This window comes from Cherax quadricarinatus, chromosome 60 (genome assembly GCF_038502225.1).
Source record: "Cherax quadricarinatus isolate ZL_2023a chromosome 60, ASM3850222v1, whole genome shotgun sequence".
NCBI lineage: Eukaryota > Metazoa > Arthropoda > Malacostraca > Decapoda > Parastacidae > Cherax > Cherax quadricarinatus.
In genome coordinates, this window is record NC_091351.1 from 10570144 (window position 1) to 10590108 (window position 19965).

Below are 19965 nucleotides of genomic sequence, written 5' to 3' on the forward strand. Positions count from 1 at the left end.
GTTGTACAGCGTTGTACTACTTCCTATAGTACAACCTTTACTGAGTCTAAACCATCATAAATCAGAGAACGGGTGGGGATTGAACTCATGGCGACTGAATCCTAAAACACACTTACCATGGGTTCAGATAACACTAGTTCCGTGATTTGTTTGCTCTTCTGTTATTACGCTCAACCATCATGTCCACACTAAACCACAGGTACTCAAAAAAGCTGGGTGTATCTCACGTTAAGAAATAATTGCACTGTTTTCACGCTTTCTCTTTCTCAGTCCTCCGACACTCCCACCCTTTAAGGGAGGTGCCTAAATGTTGGGAATGAGCCTTTGATACGGGAAACAGGAGTTACTGTACCCTTCCTTGGATTAGTCTCCAATTACCTCCCCATTCTTCACGCTCTGCTTCACTCCTACTATTTTACCGCTTAGCTGTAAACGTAAATATGGAGGAGGAAAGATAAGTAAAATATTCGAAGAACTTTAAGGTAAAATCGTAGTATTTTTTTCTTGAAGTCCCTTTTTTTATTTAGTTCTGCAAGGCTGTTGGTGCCACACCTGCACCCAGAGACACCAGCAACCATAAACAATATATAAAGAACAGAGGCACAATACAGTGACTGGAATGCACAAATAACCCTCACATAGGAGAATGAAACGTCGTCGTACGTTTCACTCTCCTATGTGAGGGTGTACAGTATATTATAAAGAAAATAACTATAAATGCACGTATACATTACAGGGTATATCGATAATCTTTCATCTTTATATATCGTTATTAAAGCCTCAGATTAATACTTGTTAGGTCTAGCAGACCTCTCAGGGAATAGACATAAATGTTTTGGAAAATATACAGAGAAGGTTGACCGAGTCAGTTCCCTTCCATTAGAAACTTTTCCTATTAAGACAGGTTGAAGGCGTTCAACATGCACTCTCTGAAAGAAGCGTAGAATATAGGAGGGATGTAATTGAAGTGTATAATTGGAAACCCGGAAGAAATAAAGTAGATACATTGAAGAAAGACAAGACTCTCAAAACGGTTTCACTTTGGACAAATTTAGATTTAGAACGAATGTGAGAAAGTGCTGATTTGGCAATTGAGTTGTACATGAGGGGATAAACTAGCAAGTGGCTTCATTAAAGGAAGTAGTTTTAAAATTAGACTGAACAAGCATATGACTGGGTGTGATTGGCACCTGCCTCATATAGGCCACCTTCTGCAAGTACTTTCTTCCTGAGTTCTTAGGTTCTGGCAGTCAGACTGTCGCTGATACAGACGTGTTAACGTCACTATGTCATCACCAGTTCTAGAGTATATGACAGGCAGACATGGCTGGCCTTTTATTGGTTGACAAAGCTGTGATGTCACAAAGCTCCTCCTCCTCCTCCTTCTTCTTCTCCTCCTCCTCCTCTCGTGTATGGGAGCCACAGACTAGCTACCGCAGCATCACTCAGAGTCTGGTCACACCAGGGAGAGCATCTCGTCTTATTTCTCGCGTTACTGGACAACTTGTACACAGTGGCGATGCTTGTAGAAGGTGAGTGAATGACAGTATGCTTGTGTAAGTGTACTACAGGATGCTTGTGTAAGTGTACTACCGGATGATTGTGAAAGTTTACTACAGGATGCTTGTGTAAGTGTACTACCGGATGATTGTGAAAGTGTGCTACTACTAATAATATCTTTATTTACAAGTATATGTACAAGGTATACAGGCCACAGCTGACATCAATGACATACTACTATATAGAAAGCCGCTTGTTATGCTGAACATTTCCCGCAAATTAGGTCAGTTTTGTCCCAGGATGCGACCCACACCAGTTCACTAACACCCAGGATGTGACCCACACCAGTTCACTAACACCCAGGTACCCATTTTACTGATGGGTGAACATAGACAACCGGTGTAAGAAAAAACGCCCGGTGTTTCTACCCTCGCCGGGAACTGAACCCGAACCCTAGCCGTGTGAAACGAGAGCTACAGCCACCAGGCCACAGGGGCTTGTGTAAGGTATCACACAATAATTGTATCAGTCATGTAGGCTGATGAAAATTGACAAACCACTTATACAGAAAAGTATAAGTATCTTTGACTGAGGCTGTACAGCTCTTGTCCCCTTGTTGTCAATGTCTCTCGAAGAACCAATACACCACTGATAAGTTCTCTCCATCTCTTGGGACAGGTGATACTCTCTCTCTCTCTCTCTCTCTCTCTCTCTCTCTCTCTCTCTCTCTCTCTCTCTCTCTCTCTCTCTCTCTCTCTCTCTCTCTCTCTCTCTTTCTCTCTCTCTCTCTCTCCAGAAACTTGCGTTGCGTCTCACTTGCTAAGGCATCTAACCTTCTACAGTCTGCAGTACGTGTTGGTATACACTAATAACTACATGGAACATTGGCAACAATTTGGTATCTCTATTCCGGAACGTTTCGCCTCCACAGTAGGATTCTTCAGTTGAATACAGAGGTGAACATTATGGAGACAGCAGAAGCTTGAAAAAAAACCAGTTTTGAGGTGGTCAGTCCCTCAGCCTAGAGATGCTTAACTTCACTGTCTTGTTCACCATAATGAAGCTGAACAAATCTCCAGACTGAGGGACTGATCACCTTGAAACTGCTTCACTGCTTCTGCTGTCTTCGTGATACCCACCTCTGTACTCGACTGAAGAAGCCTACTGTGTAGGCGAAACGTTTCGGAAAAGAGATACTTAACTGTTGCACATGTGTCTTATTTATCTGCAATATCTGGCATGTTGCATAATGTCATATATATGTCGTGCAGAATAGGTAAAACTTGCAATTTAAGCTTAAATAGCAACGCTCTTCTTGCCGAATAAGGCAAGCGAATATTTCACAAAAATCATTCTGAACCTAATGATATAATATATTCCACTGTGTTTATTAAATTATTGTAAACTTATCTAAAATATATTTGCTGGATTAGGGTAAATTAAATTGCGCTTGTTATAATAAGGTTAGGTAAGTTTTCTAAGGTTCTTTTGGTACAAAATTATTAATTTTTACATTAACATTAATGAAAAAAATAAATCTTTAAACGTATAAGAGAAAAGTTTAGAAAGGACTTAATTTTAAATGAGTTCTTGCTAATTGACCAGTTTTACCTATTTGGCATTTAAAGATATATTTTTTTTCCTTTATGTTAATATAAAAATTAATGATTTTGTACCCAAAAAAATTAGAAAACTTGACTAACCTTATTATAACAAGCACAATTTAATTTAGCCTAATACACTAAATATATTTTACATAAGTTTACAATAATTTAATAATAAACAAACACAATGAAACATATTTTTTTTCGTTAGGTTCAGAATGATTTTGGCGAAATTATTGCTTACACAAATTTTCGCTTGTCTTATTCGGCAAGAAGAGCGTTGTTATTTAAGCCAAAATAGCAAGTTTTACGTATTCGCCACGATATATATATATATATATATATATATATATATATATATATATATATATATATATATATATATATATATATATATATATATATATATATATATATATACGCAATAAGATCACAGTAAACAGGTGACATCACAATATGCAGAACAACCACTGTGAAGAAATAATTAGGTTCCCAGCACTTTCATGATTTCTCACATTATCAAGGAACTGTAAAAATAATATAAGAGCAGAAGGCTTATAAGGCTGAGATATCACCTCAGTGGTCACGTCCTTTACATCCGTCCCATTATCATCAGTAAGTAAGTGAGTAAGTTTATTCAGGTATACACAAATACAGTTACATAGAATTATCATACATAGCAGCATGTGTGTAGAGAACCTGGGATAACCCAGACAGAGTGACTTATTTCCAGCAGGATGGTCCAGGAGTTCTCAAACATAGCTCAGATTCTTCCCATATTTTAATAATCTGATTTGTATAATCCTAAGCTCATATTTATCTTAAAATCAAAACTATTTTATATGAAGCTTGATTCAGTTATGAAGCTTGATTCAGTTATGAAGCTTGATTTAGTTGTGTAGCTTGATTCAGTTGTGTAGCTTGATTCAGTTGTGTAGCTTGATTCAGTTGTGTAGCTTGATTCAGTTGTGTAGCTTGATTCAGTTGTGTAGCTTGATTCAGTTGTGTAGCTTGATTCAGTTATGAAGGCTGAATCAGCCAGAGCCTGACTGTTTTAGTGGTTGACCCTTGTGGTGGTTGACTCTTGTGGTGGTTGACTCTTGTGGTGGTTGACTCTTGTGGTGATTGACTCTTGTGGTGGTTCACTCTTGTGGTGGTTGACTTTTGTGGTGGTTGACTCTTGTGGTGGTTGACTCTTGTGGTGGTAGACTCTTGTGGTGGTTGACACTTGTGGTGGTTGACACTTGTGGTGGTTGACTCTTGTGGTGGTTGACTCTTGTGGTGGTTGACTCTTGTGGTGGTTGACTCTTGTGGTGGTTGACTCTTGTGGTGGTTGACTCTTGTGGTGGTTGACTCTTGTGGTGGTTCACTCTTGTGGTGGTTGACTTTTGTGGTGGTTGACTCTTGTGGTGGTTGACTCTTGTGGTGGTAGACTCTTGTGGTGGTTGACACTTGTGGTGGTTGACACTTGTGGTGGTTGACACTTGTGGTGGTTGACTCTTGTGGTGGTTGACTCTTGTGGTGGTTGACTCTTGTGGTGGTAGACTCTTGTGGTGGTTGACACTTGTGGTGGTTGACACTTGTGGTGGTTGACTCTTGTGGTGGTTGACTCTTGTGGTGGTTGACTCTTGTGGTGGTTGACTCTTGTGGTGATTGGCTTTTGAGGTGGTTGACTCTTGTGGTGGTTGACTCTTGTGGTGGTTGACTCTTGTGGTGGTTGACACTTGTGGTGGTTGACTCTTGTGGTGGTTGACTCTTGTGGTGGTTGACTCTTGTGGCGGTTGACTCTTGTGGTGGTTGACTCTTGTGGTGGTTGATTCTTGTGGTTGACTCTTGTGGTGGTAGACTCTTGTGGTGGTTGATTCTTGTGGTGGTTGACTCTTGTGGTGGTTGACTCTTGTGGTGGTTAACTCTTGTGGTGGTTGACACTTGTGGCGGTTGACTCTTGTGGTGGTTGACTCTTGTGGCAGTTGACTCTTGTGGTGGTTGACACTTGTGGTGGTTGACACTTGTGGCGGTTGACTCTTGTGGTGGTTGACACTTGTGGTGCTTGACTCTTGTGGTGGTTGACCCTTGTGGTGGTTGACTCTTGTGGTGGTTGACTCTTGTGGTGGTTGACTCTTGTGGTGGTTGACTCTTGTGGTGGTTGACTCTTGTGGTGGTTGACTCTTGTGGTGGTTGACTCTTGTGGTGGTTGACTCTTGTGGTGGTTGACTCTTGTGGTGGTTGACTTTTGTGGTGGTTGACTCTTGTGGTGGTTGACTCTTGTGGTGGTAGACTCTTGTGGTGGTTGACACTTGTGGTGGTTGACACTTGTGGTGGTTGACACTTGTGGTGGTTGACTCTTGTGGTGGTTGACTCTTGTGGTGGTTGACTCTTGTGGTGGTAGACTCTTGTGGTGGTTGACACTTGTGGTGGTTGACACTTGTGGTGGTTGACTCTTGTGGTGGTTGACTCTTGTGGTGGTTGACTCTTGTGGTGGTTGACTCTTGTGGTGGTTGACTCTTGTGGTGATTGGCTTTTGTGGTGGTTGACTCTTGTGGTGGTTGACTCTTGTGGTGGTTGACTCTTGTGGTGGTTGACTCTTGTGGTGGTTGACTCTTGTGGTGGTTGACCCTTGTGGTGGTTGACTCTTGTGGTGGTTGACTCTTGTGGTGGTTGACTCTTGTGGTGGTTGACTCTTGTGGTGGTTGACTCTTGTGGTGGTTGACTCTTGTGGTGGTTGACTCTTGTGGTGGTTGACTCTTGTGGTGGTTGACTCTTGTGGTGGTTGACTTTTGTGGTGGTTGACTCTTGTGGTGGTTGACTCTTGTGGTGGTAGACTCTTGTGGTGGTTGACACTTGTGGTGGTTGACACTTGTGGTGGTTGACACTTGTGGTGGTTGACACTTGTGGTGGTTGACTCTTGTGGTGGTTGACACTTGTGGTGGTTGATTGGGTGCAACAATAATACAATAACAGTTTCGCTGTGACTAGTTCAAGTATTTCCTGTTTTTTTTTTTTTTGCCACAGTGGCGTGATGTTTAAATCCCTGAAGTGTACACAGTGTCTGGCGGTAATTACGCGCGTGCGTGAGAATGAATGCGTGCGTGCGGCCGTATGAGTGCGTACGCAAGAATGCGTGTACACGTGAGTCGATAAGTGGTCTGTGCGTGACTATACACACATATCTGAAATTCATTTTTTAGGCTACAGTCACTGAACACTGAACACCGTGACAGCTTTGTTCACGACTGTAACCCAGGTGAACTTAGTTACAGTAGTATGTTCACTACCTCAGTGAACACACTCTCAAGAACCTCTAGTTCGAAATGAACCCACAAATATGATCGCTTAGGCATATAGGTGTCAGGGCCATGCTAGACCAACAGGCTTCACAACATATGTTGCAACATATGTCCCAACATATGCTGCAATATATGTCTCAACATATGCTGCAACGTATGTCCCAACATATATCCCAACATATGTTGCAACGCTTTACATATAAGAACATAAGAACATAAGAACATAAGAACACAAAACTCACTTCTTGTCTTACATCAAAATATAAACATCTGCTGAACAGTAAGACAGATGTACGACAGTTTGGTATCTTTATTGTTGACTGAAACGTTTCGTCTACATAGCAGGCTTCTTCAGTCAGATACAGAGGCAGCAGGCGTGGTAGCAAAATAAAATAATGTAATCAGTCCTTGGAGAAAAAAAATTCTGAGGTGGTCAGTCCCTCATCCTGGAGAAGAGTTCAACTCCAGGTTTGTGATGCTGAGACATAAAGATGATCCATATCATAAAGATTTACAGTTCTTCAGGCTGAGGGACTGACCACCTCAAAGACTTTCTCCAAGGTTGATGGCTTGCTGCCTCTGTATTTAACTGAAGAAACCTTCTATGTCGGCGGAATGCTCCAGTCAACAATAAAGATACCCAACTGTAGCAAGTAAGTTTATTCAGATACAGGTATACATATATACAGTTACGCAGATTATCATACATACCAGTGTAGACAGCCTGTACTGTCTGCACAGACAGCCCATGCTGTCTGCCAGCTTAGTTCATATTTCGCGCCATGCTGGTGCTGCCACCTATAGGCCTTGCCACTTCAGAATGTATAAACTCAAAGTGATTTATTCATACTGGGATTCTTGTGGACATGAGACTTACTGTTCGACCTGTCAGTATTATATACCATTTTTCAACGTCAACATTGGCACCTAATAAAGCTACCCTCGTGTGGGCGAAACGTCTCAATAAAGCATCCACGTAACTTTATTAACATGGTTACCACGGTGTGACTATCTCCTACCATAACATACTCAACAATGACACTCATACCATTTTCTTTTGTATATGGTTCTACTGTCTTCATATTATGTCCTAGAATCTGTACTGATAAAGCCACTGGAGGGCGAAACGTCTGCAGTAAAGATACCCAGATGTTGCACATGTCTCAGTTTTCACACATTTTACTAGTTGACTACACAAACTACGATGACGGAAATGCAGTGTTTGATCCCTTATTGGCTACGTTTCGCCCACACAGTGAGCTTCATCAAGCTACAATGACACCAGAACCGAACATTATGTAGAAATATTGAAGTTGAGATGCAAGAGCAATAGTGAATTTATGTAGCGAAGTTTCCCCTAAGGTCGTTGAAATATAGTGAAGGGTGACTGAAGGAAGTTGAAAACACAGCGAGGGAGGGGTGACTAAGGAAATTGAAAATACAGCGAGGAACGTGGGAAGTACAGCAAGGGGTGACTCAGGTAAAAAAAATTCAGTACTATTTAATATGGAACTCCCACACGTCTGGCAAATCCCACATAATCTTGACTCTGCTCTCCTGCACTCACCCTCGGCACTGGAACACGCACTGGATGAGTGGAAAATGTTTAACAGATTAAACAGGCAGCGCCGTTGTTAGCCTTGTGCATTTAGTGTACGAAATACGCGACAAACGTATTTCTGGCTTCAGTATCGATCGTAACAAATCCAGGCACGCAAAGGTTATTCATCATGAATGCTCTGAGCGTCTCACCCTTTTCCCTCTGGTATCTCGGAAGAGCCAAGTGAACGACTGCATGACGCGGCGCGTAAATAAAACACCAGTGTAAAGTTCACTGCCAGTCTTGTCAATGTATTGCACTGGCGGTGGTGTCAGTGAGGAATGTGCTTGTGCTTACCTGCTTGTTGCTGTTGGATGCTCTTTGATACCATCTTTCGCCATGACATAACATTGATTCAGCACTGTTCTGCGTGGCTTTAACATTAAGCAGGACATGTGAACAGAATATTTCTTTCATCCCCCCGCCCACTTTCATTAGTGCTCGTCTTCATTCACGTCATTCACCCCAATTCTTTCACTTTATTTGCTTCCTGTTAGGTATCCCTCAAGCCATTGTACTTCTTTCCCTGATTTTCATACCTTGTCTCAAGTCTCTTTTGCAGTACTCTCAGATGTGTGTACTCACCTATTTGTGGTAGTAAGGGTCATGTCTCAGCTCCTGGCCCTGCCTCTTGCTGCTTGCCGGATTTACTCCCTCCTATCCTATTTTTAAAACTATGTACGAACCCTGCCAGATAATTCCACTTCAGAACTACCCTAAGGCTGAAGCAATACTTCCTAACATCTTTGTTACTCATCTGATTTTCCGATTTCTAATTGTGCCCTCGTGTGCCCTCGTGTGCTCGTTCCCCACCTCTCGAATAGTTTATCCCTGTACCTATCAAATCCTCTGAGTATTAGTGGGATTGGATTATACCTGGAGTATACCTGGAGAGGGTTTCGGGAGACAACGCTCCCGCGGCCCGGTCTGTGACCAGGCTTGAAAGTTTGCCTTTATGTGTGTTCATAAATACACACGGTAGTTAGAATAGCCGATACACATATACAGGAAGCATTATGCATATTTTCACCACCTTTGCAACATACACACACACACACACACACGTGGCTGTTTCCACACCGTAATGACGGACTGCGAGGTTCACGCTGTGTGTTTTCGTAGCATATCAAAATATGATCGTTGCGGAACTCTTCAGAAAACGTTGATATAACGTCACTGCATTCCTGTCTGTATTCGGTGATGCTTGTCACCATCACAAACTGTCTGCCATTAGCCCATCACAAACTGCCTGTCACCAGCCCATCACAAACTGCCTGTCACCAGCCCATCACAAACTACCTGTCACCAGCCCATCACAAACTGCCACCAGCCCATCACAAACTGTCACCAGCCCATCACAAACTGTCACCAGCCCATCACAAACTGTCACCAGCCCATCACAAACTGCCACCAGCCCATCACAAACTGTCACCAGCCCATCACAAACCACCACCAGCCCATCACAAACTGTCACCAGCCCATCACAAACCACCACCAGCCCATCACAAACTGTCACCAGCCCATCACAAACTGTCACCAGCCCATCACAAACTGTCACCAGCCCATCACAAACTGCCACCAGCCCATCACAAACTGTCACCAGCCCATCACAAACCACCACCAGCCCATCACAAACTGTCACCAGCCCATCACAAACTGCCTGTCACCAACCCACCACAAACTGCAGTATTAGCCGACTGTTATGGATCACATTCTGAGAAAGAGGATCTAGGAATTCTAACAGAAATAAGCCACACTGCCTGGCTTTCTTCGGTCCTCCTGGCGTACTATCCCTCAGGGTTATTAACCCGAATATTCTCCTTAATCTACAAACTGGAATTGAAAACCGGACGTTGTCAGTCGCTTGAGAGATTTCGTTCGGATTTTTAACCCCGGAGGGTTAGCCACCCAGGATAACCCAAGAAAGTCAGTGCGTCATCGAGGACTGTCTAACTTATTTCCATTGGGGTCCTTAATCTTGTCCCCCAGGATGCGACCCACACCAGTCGACTAACACCCAGGTACCTATTTGCTGCTAGGTGAACAGGACAACAGGTGTAAGGAAACGTGTCGAAATGTTTCCACCCGCCGGGAATCGAACCCGGGCCCTCCGTGTGTGAAGCGGGAGCTTTAGCCACCAGGCCACCGGGCCAACTGTAATAAAGTCTGTGAAAATCAAGGGAGAATCTGATTTATTCCATAGACGGGAAGAGCTCCATTTCCTTGAATGAAGAGCTCTTTACCGACATAAAAAAATCCTTGAAGAGAGAAACCCTGACCTTCTCATTCGTTGCTGGATAATGGATTCTAGAGTGATCGAAACGTTGTGTTTTTTGTAGCGCCATAACACTGTTGTAAATAAATCACAAAATGAATGGAGGACTGAACTCATGGTAGTGAGTTCTTAGGTGAGTTTCAGGACTCACCTGCCATAGGTTCTGTTAATTAGCATTTCGTAGATTAGTTGTGGTGGATGGTCGGGGGACGGTGGTGGACGGTCGGGGGATGGCAGTAGATGGTCGAGGACCGTAGTGGATGGTCGGGGACGGTAGTGGATGGTCGGGGGACGGTAGTGGACAGACCTCCAGTGAAAATAAGTCACTGTGTCTGACTTTTTTGGGTTATCCTAAGTAATCTACACGTATGCTGCTCTGTATGATAATTTATGTGTACGTGTACCTGGATAAACTTACTCCAGCTGGAGCACTGAGGAAGGTGCTTACTTAACGCGTCACATACACAAATTAGACACATGGGCGACACATAGACATCTTTATTCTTCTTTGTATAGACTGATGAAGCCAAAGTCTGGCTAAACGCTTCCAGATACCCAAGTGTTGCATATGTGTCTAATTTATCAACTTATTAACATTTCTGTTAAATACATGGAGAACCAATAAACCCGTGAGGGTCACATAGTGCCATGGGATAGGAAAGTTAGATCTAAATCTTTGGATCAATGGCCCTTCAAGCCGCGATGCCGTAATTCATTCTTCACTTCACAGAAATCACTTAGATATAAAATTGAAGTGACTAGGTAAGTGGTAAGTAAGTTTAAGTACAGGTACACATAAGTACAGGTACACATAAGTACAGGTATCATACCTAGTAACATACGTGTAAATTACCCAGGATAATAAAAAAAAACAGTGTTTACGAGTACTGTGTAATTGTTCATTATTACTACAACAGTGTTCACCAGTACTGTGTAATTGTTCATTATTACTACAACAGTGTTCACCAGTACTGTGTAATTGTTCATTATTACTACAACAGTGTTCACCAGTACTGTGTAATTGTTCATTATTACTACAACAGTGTTCACCAGTACTGTGTAATTGTTCATTATTACTACAACAGTGTTCACCAGTACTGTGTAATTGTTCATTATTACTACAACAGTGTTCACCAGTACTGTGTAATTGTTCATTATTACTACAACAGTGTTCACCAGTACTGTGTAATTGTTCATTATTACTACAACAGTGTTCACCAGTACTGTGTAATTGTTCATTATTACTACAACAGTGTTCACCAGTACTGTGTAATTGTTCATTATTACTACAACAGTGTTCACCAGTACTGTGTCATTGTTCATTATTCCTACAACAGTGTTCATCAGTCGTGAACTTCCCTGATCAACATACACATCATCCAGTCTCATGAATTTCCTTCATCAAGTTATCCAGACTTATTTCCATTGGGGAAGTTTGAGAAATGTTGAAAAATTGTATGATGATACCGACAAGATATGAAAAAAGACACTTATGTACATTTTAAGACATTTATTAGAGGAAACATTTCGAAACGAGTGACTTCAGTTTTAAAAATAATGTTACCTAGGATAGATATATAATCTTTATTTCTACAAGTACATGTACAAGGTATACAGACCACAGCTGACATCAATGATATACTACTATATAGAAAGTTACTTGTTATGTGGAGTATTTCGGGCAAATTAGGTCAGTTTTGTCCCAGGATGCGACCCACACCAGTCCACTAACACCCAGGTATCTGTTTTACTGCTAGTTGAACAGGGACAGCAGGTTTCTTAAGGAAACACGTATTAATGATTCCACCCGTACCGGGGATCGAACCACGGACCTTATGGTGGAGGATATGTTTATATCTCCTCGTATGTGTGTGTCTATATATATATATATATATATATATATATATATATATATATATATATATATATATATATATATATATATATATATATATATATATATATATATATATATATATATATATATATATATATATGCTGCAGTAAGAGCACAGAGACGTGGAAGAGGAGAAAGCTAAGCTCTTTAACTGAGGTGGTTTTCCCATCCTTGTGTTAAGTCATTAGATGGAGCAGAGGTTGTGTGGGCTGGAGGTGGGTGTGGTTAGTGGGGGTCGAGGAGGGGTGTGGGAGGGGCGAGGTAGGGTGTGAACGAAGCGTGGGTGAGTAGTGGGGGGGAAGTAGGGAGGGGTGAGGTGGTGAAAGTAGGAACGGTGGTTTATTGTACTGTAATTTTTTTTTAATTATATGTGGGTAGAGATTGTTGTTGTTAGCGGTTGTTGATGATGCTGTTGTTGAGGTTGACTCACGAAATCGTAATGACACGTGGGGTTAGAACCCGCTGATGTTGTTGATGATGTTGTTGCTACTGTTGATGTTGTTAATTTATTCATCACGGATGAACCCTTGACATGGGTCTCAGCTATGAGATGAATCGTTGACCGGCGCCAGCATTATGACGCTGATTCGTGCGCTAACACTACGGTGAAGACGCGAGTGCTAACACTACGGTGAAGACGCGAGTGCTAACACTACGGTGAAGACGCGAGTGCTAACACTACGGTGAAGACGCGAGTGCTAACACTACGGTGAAGACGCGAGTGCTAACACTACGGTGAAGACGCGAGTGCTAACACTACGGTGAAGACGCGAGTGCTAACACTACGGTGAAGACGCGAGTGCTAACACTATGGTGGAGACGCGAGTGCTAACACTACGGTGGAGACGCGAGTGTTAACACTACGGTGGAGACGCGAGTGTTAACACTACGGTGGAGACGCGAGTGTTAACACTACGGTGGAGACGCGAGTGCTAACACTACGGTGGAGACGCGAGTGCTAACACTACGGCGGAGGCGCGAGTGTTAACACTACGGTGGAGACGCGAGTGCTAACACTACGGTGGAGACGCGAGTGTTAACACTACGGTGGAGACGCGAGTGCTAACACTACGGTGAAGATGCGAGTGCTAACACTATAGTGGAGACGCGAGTGCTAACACTACGGTGGAGGCCTGGTCACAGACCGGGCCGCGGGGGCGTTGACCCCCGAAACTCTCTCCAGGTAAACGGTGGAGACGCGAGTGCTAACACTACGGTGGAGACGCGAGTGTTAACACTACGGTGGAGACGCGAGTGTTAACACTACGGTGGAGGCGCGAGTGTTAACACTACGGTGGAGACGCGAGTTTTAATAACACTACGGTGGAGACGCGAGTGCTAACACTACGGTGGAGACGCGAGTGCTAACACTACGGTGGAGGCGCGAGTGTTAACACTACGGTGAAGGCGCGAGTGTTAACACTACGGTGGAGACGCGAGTGCTAACACTACGGTGGAGACGCGAGTGTTAACACTACGGTGGAGACGCGAGTGCTAACACTACGGTGAAGACGCGAGTGCTAACACTATAGTGGAGACGCGAGTGCTAACACTACGGTGGAGACGCGAGTGCTAACACTACGGTGGAGACGCGAGTGTTAACACTACGGTGGAGACGCGAGTGTTAACACTACGGTGGAGGCGCGAGTGTTAACACTACGGTGGAGACGCGAGTGTTAATAACACTACGGTGGAGACGCGAGTGTTAACACTACGGTGGAGGCGCGAGTGTTAACACTACGGTGGAGACGCGAGTGTTAATAACACTACGGTGGAGACGCGAGTGCTAACACTACGGTGGAGACGCGAGTGCTAACACTACGGTGGAGGCGCGAGTGTTAACACTACGGTGGAGGCGCGAGTGTTAACACTACGGTGGAGACGCGAGTGCTAACACTACGGTGGAGACGCGAGTGTTAACACTACGGTGGAGACGCGAGTGCTAACACTACGGTGAAGACGCGAGTGCTAACACTATAGTGGAGACGCGAGTGCTAACACTACGGTGGAGACGCGAGTGCTAACACTACGGTGGAGACGCGAGTGTTAACACTACGGTGGAGACGCGAGTGTTAACACTACGGTGGAGGCGCGAGTGTTAACACTACGGTGGAGACGCGAGTGTTAATAACACTACGGTGGAGACGCGAGTGCTAACACTACGGTGGAGACGCGAGTGCTAACACTACGGTGGAGGCGCGAGTGTTAACACTACGGTGGAGGCGCGAGTGTTAACACTACGGTGGAGACGCGAGTGTTAATAACACTACGGTGGAGACGCGAGTGCTAACACTACGGTGGAGACGCGAGTGCTAACACTACGGTGGAGACGCGAGTGTTAACACTACGGTGGAGAGGCGAGTGTTAACACTACGGTGGAGAGGCTAGTGCTAACACTACGGTGGAGAGGCGAGTGTTAACACTACGGTGGAGAGGCGAGTGCTAACACTACGGTGGAGAGGCGAGTGTTAACACTACGGTGGAGAGGCTAGTGCTAACACTACGGTGGAGAGGCGAGTGTTAACACTACGGTGGAGAGGCTAGTGCTAACACTACGGTGGAGAGGCTAGTGCTAACACTACGGTGGAGAGGCTAGTGCTAACACTACGGTGGAGAGGCTAGTGCTAACACTACGGTGGAGAGGCGAGTGTTAACACTACGGTGGAGAGGCTAGTGCTAACACTACGGTGGAGAGGCTAGTGCTAACACTACGGTGGAGAGGCGAGTGCTAACACTACGGTGGAGAGGCTAGTGCTAACACTACGGTGGAGAGGCTAGTGCTAACACTACGGTGGAGAGGCGAGTGCCAGATGGAGCGGGACAAGTCAGACACAGCAACACACTCTCACAGAACTCGCAATAATGTTTCAGGTATCAAAAAACCTTATTATATAACTCCTCATCCTCTTGTCTGGTCAAGGGCAAAATGCCGAGAAGACATATACATCAGTGCAAGCCTTTATCAGAGAACGTTTTGCTCACTCCCTCTCTCTATCATTACTACCTATAAAGGCTAGTTTCTCTCGTCAACTCCCAGGCCATCTTTAAAACAACTCTTCTCAAATTTGCTTTCGTGTGATACTGAACACGTGTGAACACAGAACGTAATGAAAGTGTTCTCATAGCTAATGTTTTCTAATGTGCTACTTTCTAGCACATAGTTAATGTTTTCTCATGTGCTACTTTCTAGCACATAGCTAATGTTTTCTCATGTGCTACTTTCTAGTACATAGCTAATGTTTTCTCATGTGCTACTTTCTAGCACATAGCTAATGTTTTCTCATGTGCTACTTTCTAGCACATAGCTAATGTTTTCTAATGTGCTACTTTCTAGCACATAGCTAATGTTTTCTCATGTGCTACTTTCTAGCACATAGCTAATGTTTTCTCATGTGCTACTGTCTAGTACATAGCTAATGTTTTCTCATGTGCTACTTTCTAGTACATAGCTAATGTTTTCTCATGTGCTACTTTCTAGTACATAGCTAATGTTTTCTCATGTGCTACTTTCTAGTACATAGCTAATGTTTTCTCATGTGCTACTTTCTAGCACATAGCTAATGTTTTCTCATGTGCTACTTTCTAGTACATAGCTAATGTTTTCTCATGTGCTACTTTCTAGTACATAGCTAATGTTTTCTCATAACTGGTTACTTGGAGGTTATTCCGGGGATCAACGCCCCCGCGGCCCGGTCCATGACCAGGCCTCCCGATGGATCAGGGCCTGATCAATTAGGCTGTTACTGCTGGCCGCACGCAGTCCAACGTACGAGCCACAGCCCGGCTGATCCGGCACTGACTTTACGTATCTGTCCAGCTCTCTCTTGAAGGCAGCCAGGGGCTTATTGGTAATTCCCCTAATGCTTGATGGGAGGCTGTTGAACAGTCTTGGGCCCCGGACACTTATGGTGTTTTCCCTTAGTGTACCAATGGCGCCCCTACTTTTTATTGGGGGCATTTTGCATCGCCTGCCCAGTGCTACTGTCTAGTATATAGCTAATGTTTTCTCATGTACTACTTCCTAGTACATAGCTAGTTTTCTCATATGCTCCTTTCTAGTACTTAGCTAGTGTTTTCTACACATTGTGCTTTAATTAATACTTCACCTGGACCACAGGACCGGTAGATCCCAATAAGCTTGAGGGAGAAGAGTCGTCTCATCACCAGGAGAACAAGAAGGACTCTGCCAAGGAGAAAAAGAGGAAAGGTAATCGGATGGGAGGTGGCACACCATCCTTCGCCATGAACAGCCGTGACCCCAACAACATTAATTCACACATCCAGGTCAGTCTCATTACATTAATGGTGTACAATGCCAACTAGTTGATGAATAAGACATATGTGCAACACCTGGGTGTCTGAAGGTGAGGGAGTGATTACCTCATCTTTCACTGTCTCTAATATATAATCTCTGTATTGAATTGAAAAAAAAGTGATTGGCAAAGCGTCTTCATAATGAAGATATTGAAGTGTTGTACACGTGTCTCGTTCACCAGGTCAGTCTGCAAGAAATGTGAGTTTTTTAATGGTAGTTGAGGAATGGTAGCCGTGCTGTTGTTGATTTTTCTGAGCACTTTATGGGCTTTTCAGAATACTGTAACTCTTTCGTAAGTAAGTAAGTAAGTAAGTAAATTTATTCAGGTATACACAATACAGTTACATAGAATTATCATACATAGCAGCATATGTGTAGAGAACCTGGGATAACCCAAAAAAGTCAGACAGAGTGACTTATTTCCATTGTTTAATGTTGTAATAGTTTTGTGAAAGAGGGGCGGTCGCTTATAACTATTTCTATACACTGTCTGGGGAAAGGAAGTTAATCAAGTTAGATCTAAGGAAGAGGAGGGTAGCTCTAATTATATGGATCGAGAGCCCTTCACTAGCATCTGTGTTTCTCATTGAAAGGAACTTGAGGTCAAAAAGCCAAGATATAAACTGCAATAAAGATAGTACTTCCAGAGAGAGAGGAGAGAATAAGCCAAGTGCAATGAACCATAAGTTGAAAATCAAGCTAAGGTGTTCTTTGATAAGCAAGACAATCGTTCAATCGTTCCATATATGTTAAGCAGTCATTGCGACTTGGTAAGCCTCAGAGTGGAGCAGTCTTCATTTACTCTAGTGAGTCTGGTGTAAGCATGTAAATACGCAGGGAAACACTCTAACACATTCCTCAACAATGAAGCCACGACCACAGGAAGCTAGGTATGGCCTCAGAAAAAATCTTGATAGATAGTTCACAAACGGAATTTGTAATCAGGTGAAGTTTTGATCCTTCCTGGGCTATTGGTACTCACAGAAAGGAGTGAAACATCGTATATTGTCATCACCAATTTGTGGGCTAGTTGTTAACTGTTCCAGCTACAGCATTCTTACTTATAGAATATAGCTCACTGGTTACCAGTGCTGCCCAACAATGCTGCCTATGTGAAATACAGAATATATTTTCAGGAGAGTGCAAGGCCGGGAACCTCGAGAGTGTTCCGGGGGTCAACGCCCCTGCGGCCCGGTCCATGACCAGGCTTCATGCATTGAAGTCCTCACGTTCACTGTCTGGAACTCCGAAATTGCTAGGAATCCAGTAAAAGATGACTTTTGGGTTTTTATCTAGATGCGAAGGACTAATAGTGGAAGAGTTTAGACTGCTAGCTCCACTCTGTGAGACAGGAACGATAGAAACAGTATGACAGCGACAGTGAGGGAGGGGGTGCTTATACTTATTTAGTAAAAATTATTGATTGGGGGGGGCAGACGCCCTTGAAAAATACGATTAGGATCCATCACCGCACACAGTAAGAACATCAGAGTAGTGCTGGAAAAGGCAACAGGCAGGTATATACACCAAGATGCGTATATACCTCAGTGAATATAAAGCATACTTTAATACCACTTTGGGGGGATTCAACGAGGAGAGGCAAAAGTTTAGGAAAATCAGTGAATTCCGACTTATATCACAGGGATCAGCAACGGTGAAGGTTTGAAATAAGAGACAAGAAGAACATACATACTGACTAGACAGTCTTGTGTGCATTGAGTAAAGTGACGTAAAACTGTGGAGGTCAGTCAGAACTGTATGGAAAACTGGCATAAACACTCCAAGAAAAACAAAGACCCAAAGTAGGATAGAGACAAATCAGAGAAACAAACCGCACTCTGATAACGTGAACAATTTAACACAAATATGTTGGATAGAGTGATTTGGCAAATCTTACAGCGGAACAGAAGCACCCATCCTTGCAATGACACATGGTAGTCTGGTGTGAGCAATGTCAGATAGTTTGCATGATCTCTCCCAAGTCTCGCATATAAATAAATCACCCATCCGTGAGAAAACTATGGGTGAGCTTGCTATAACCAGCACTGGGTAGTTAACCTGATCTGTCAAGCTTCGCAATATAGCGGCAAGCAAATTAAATACATTTTGACACTTTCAGCAGAAAATTTAAGTGTATTAACTGTAAAGAAGTTGGGGTTACAGTCTCCCACAAGGACTGCAGTCAGAACCCAAACAACCTTCGATGTAAACCTGATAACAGTCCTTTAATGGTAACTGAGGATGGGGCCATCCAGTCTACCACAGTCAGATCTGAGACTGAACCTCTGCAAAGTGTGCAAGAACCCCACCTCACTGCAAAGGATTCTGGTGATACCAGAATGCCATCACACACACCAGCTGTGGAGGAGCTAGCCATCCCTGCTAGCACATATGGAACTACTGGTCTGCCACTACAGATACCTATGGCTACACCTGAATATGGGGATGAGTTTGTCATTTCTCCCAATACACACAACTACAACAGTGATGAAACAGAGAACACTAATGTAACCATGGTACCTGTTAAGGTGATAGGTGTTAAAGAAAGCACTAACCCAGAAGTGCCATCCTCCGGAGAGGCATTGGATTCGTTAGACCTTCCTCATATTATAACAACTTTCCAGAAAAAAATTGAGCATCTTGAACAGATCCTGACAAGTTTAATAAATATATGTAATCAGGATGATGCTCTTGAGCATGGTGATGATGTCCAAAGTGCAGCAATCTCCGTTCAGCTTCCAGCAATTTGTGAGAAAGAAGCCCATAACTCTTGCCTTCAAGACTTGCCTTATCACTGGCTGCCAAAATGCCGAAAAATGCTTAAAAATAAAGGTCCTGAAGATAAAGACGTACAAACTATGCTATTTGCTCTTAAGTATCTGCACACTGTAGTCAAAGCATAATAGTTTTACCATCTTATGAGCAAGAGATTGTAATAACTCACTACAATGGATACATTACAAATCTTTTCATGGAACATTGCTTCCATCAGGAAGCGGTTGCCTGACTTACATCATATTAGTGCAACCAAGAATATTGATGTCATCTGTTTGCAGGAATGTAGATTGAAAGATGGAGCACCTCCACCAAACTTGCCTGGATATGCAGCTTATAACCTAAGGTCAACCAACTGTTGTGTGATGTATGTCAGAAAGAGCTTGCCACATTCACTCCTTTCCTTGCAGAGTCGAGTTAACATGCAGTATCATGGTGTCAAAGTATATGCAGGCGATTTTTCCATAAACATTTTTAATCTCTATGCCCCAGCGAACCAGCTTCGACCTGATGCTTTACCAGATCGCATTAATAGTGAACCTACCATCATTCTTGGAGATTTTAATGCCAGACATAAGAATATTGGTGGGTCTATAACAAACACCAATGGAACTAAACTAGTGAGATTGCTAAATGAGCATGATAATGTTCGAATTGTGGGCACTACTGAGCCTACTCACATATATGGTGGCATACTAGATCTGTGTCTTGG

The 19965-nt window shown here is 43.4% G+C and overlaps 1 protein-coding gene across 3 annotated transcripts in view; it reads left to right on the top strand.

Annotated features, from left to right (window-relative positions):
* LOC128694399 (caveolin-1-like) overlaps positions 1 to 19965 on the top strand; it is a 76160-nt gene that overhangs the window by 47695 nt on the left and 8500 nt on the right. For 2 of the 3 annotated variants that reach the window (XM_070097926.1, XM_070097924.1), the window contains exon 2: positions 16281 to 16447. In XM_070097926.1, coding sequence (XP_069954027.1) covers positions 16379 to 16447 — 69 coding nt within the window. In that variant the 5' untranslated portion in view covers positions 16281 to 16378. Of the gene's footprint in view, positions 1 to 1456; positions 1533 to 16280; positions 16448 to 19965 lie in introns of those variants that run through there. The other variant, XM_070097925.1, reaches the window with a different exon arrangement.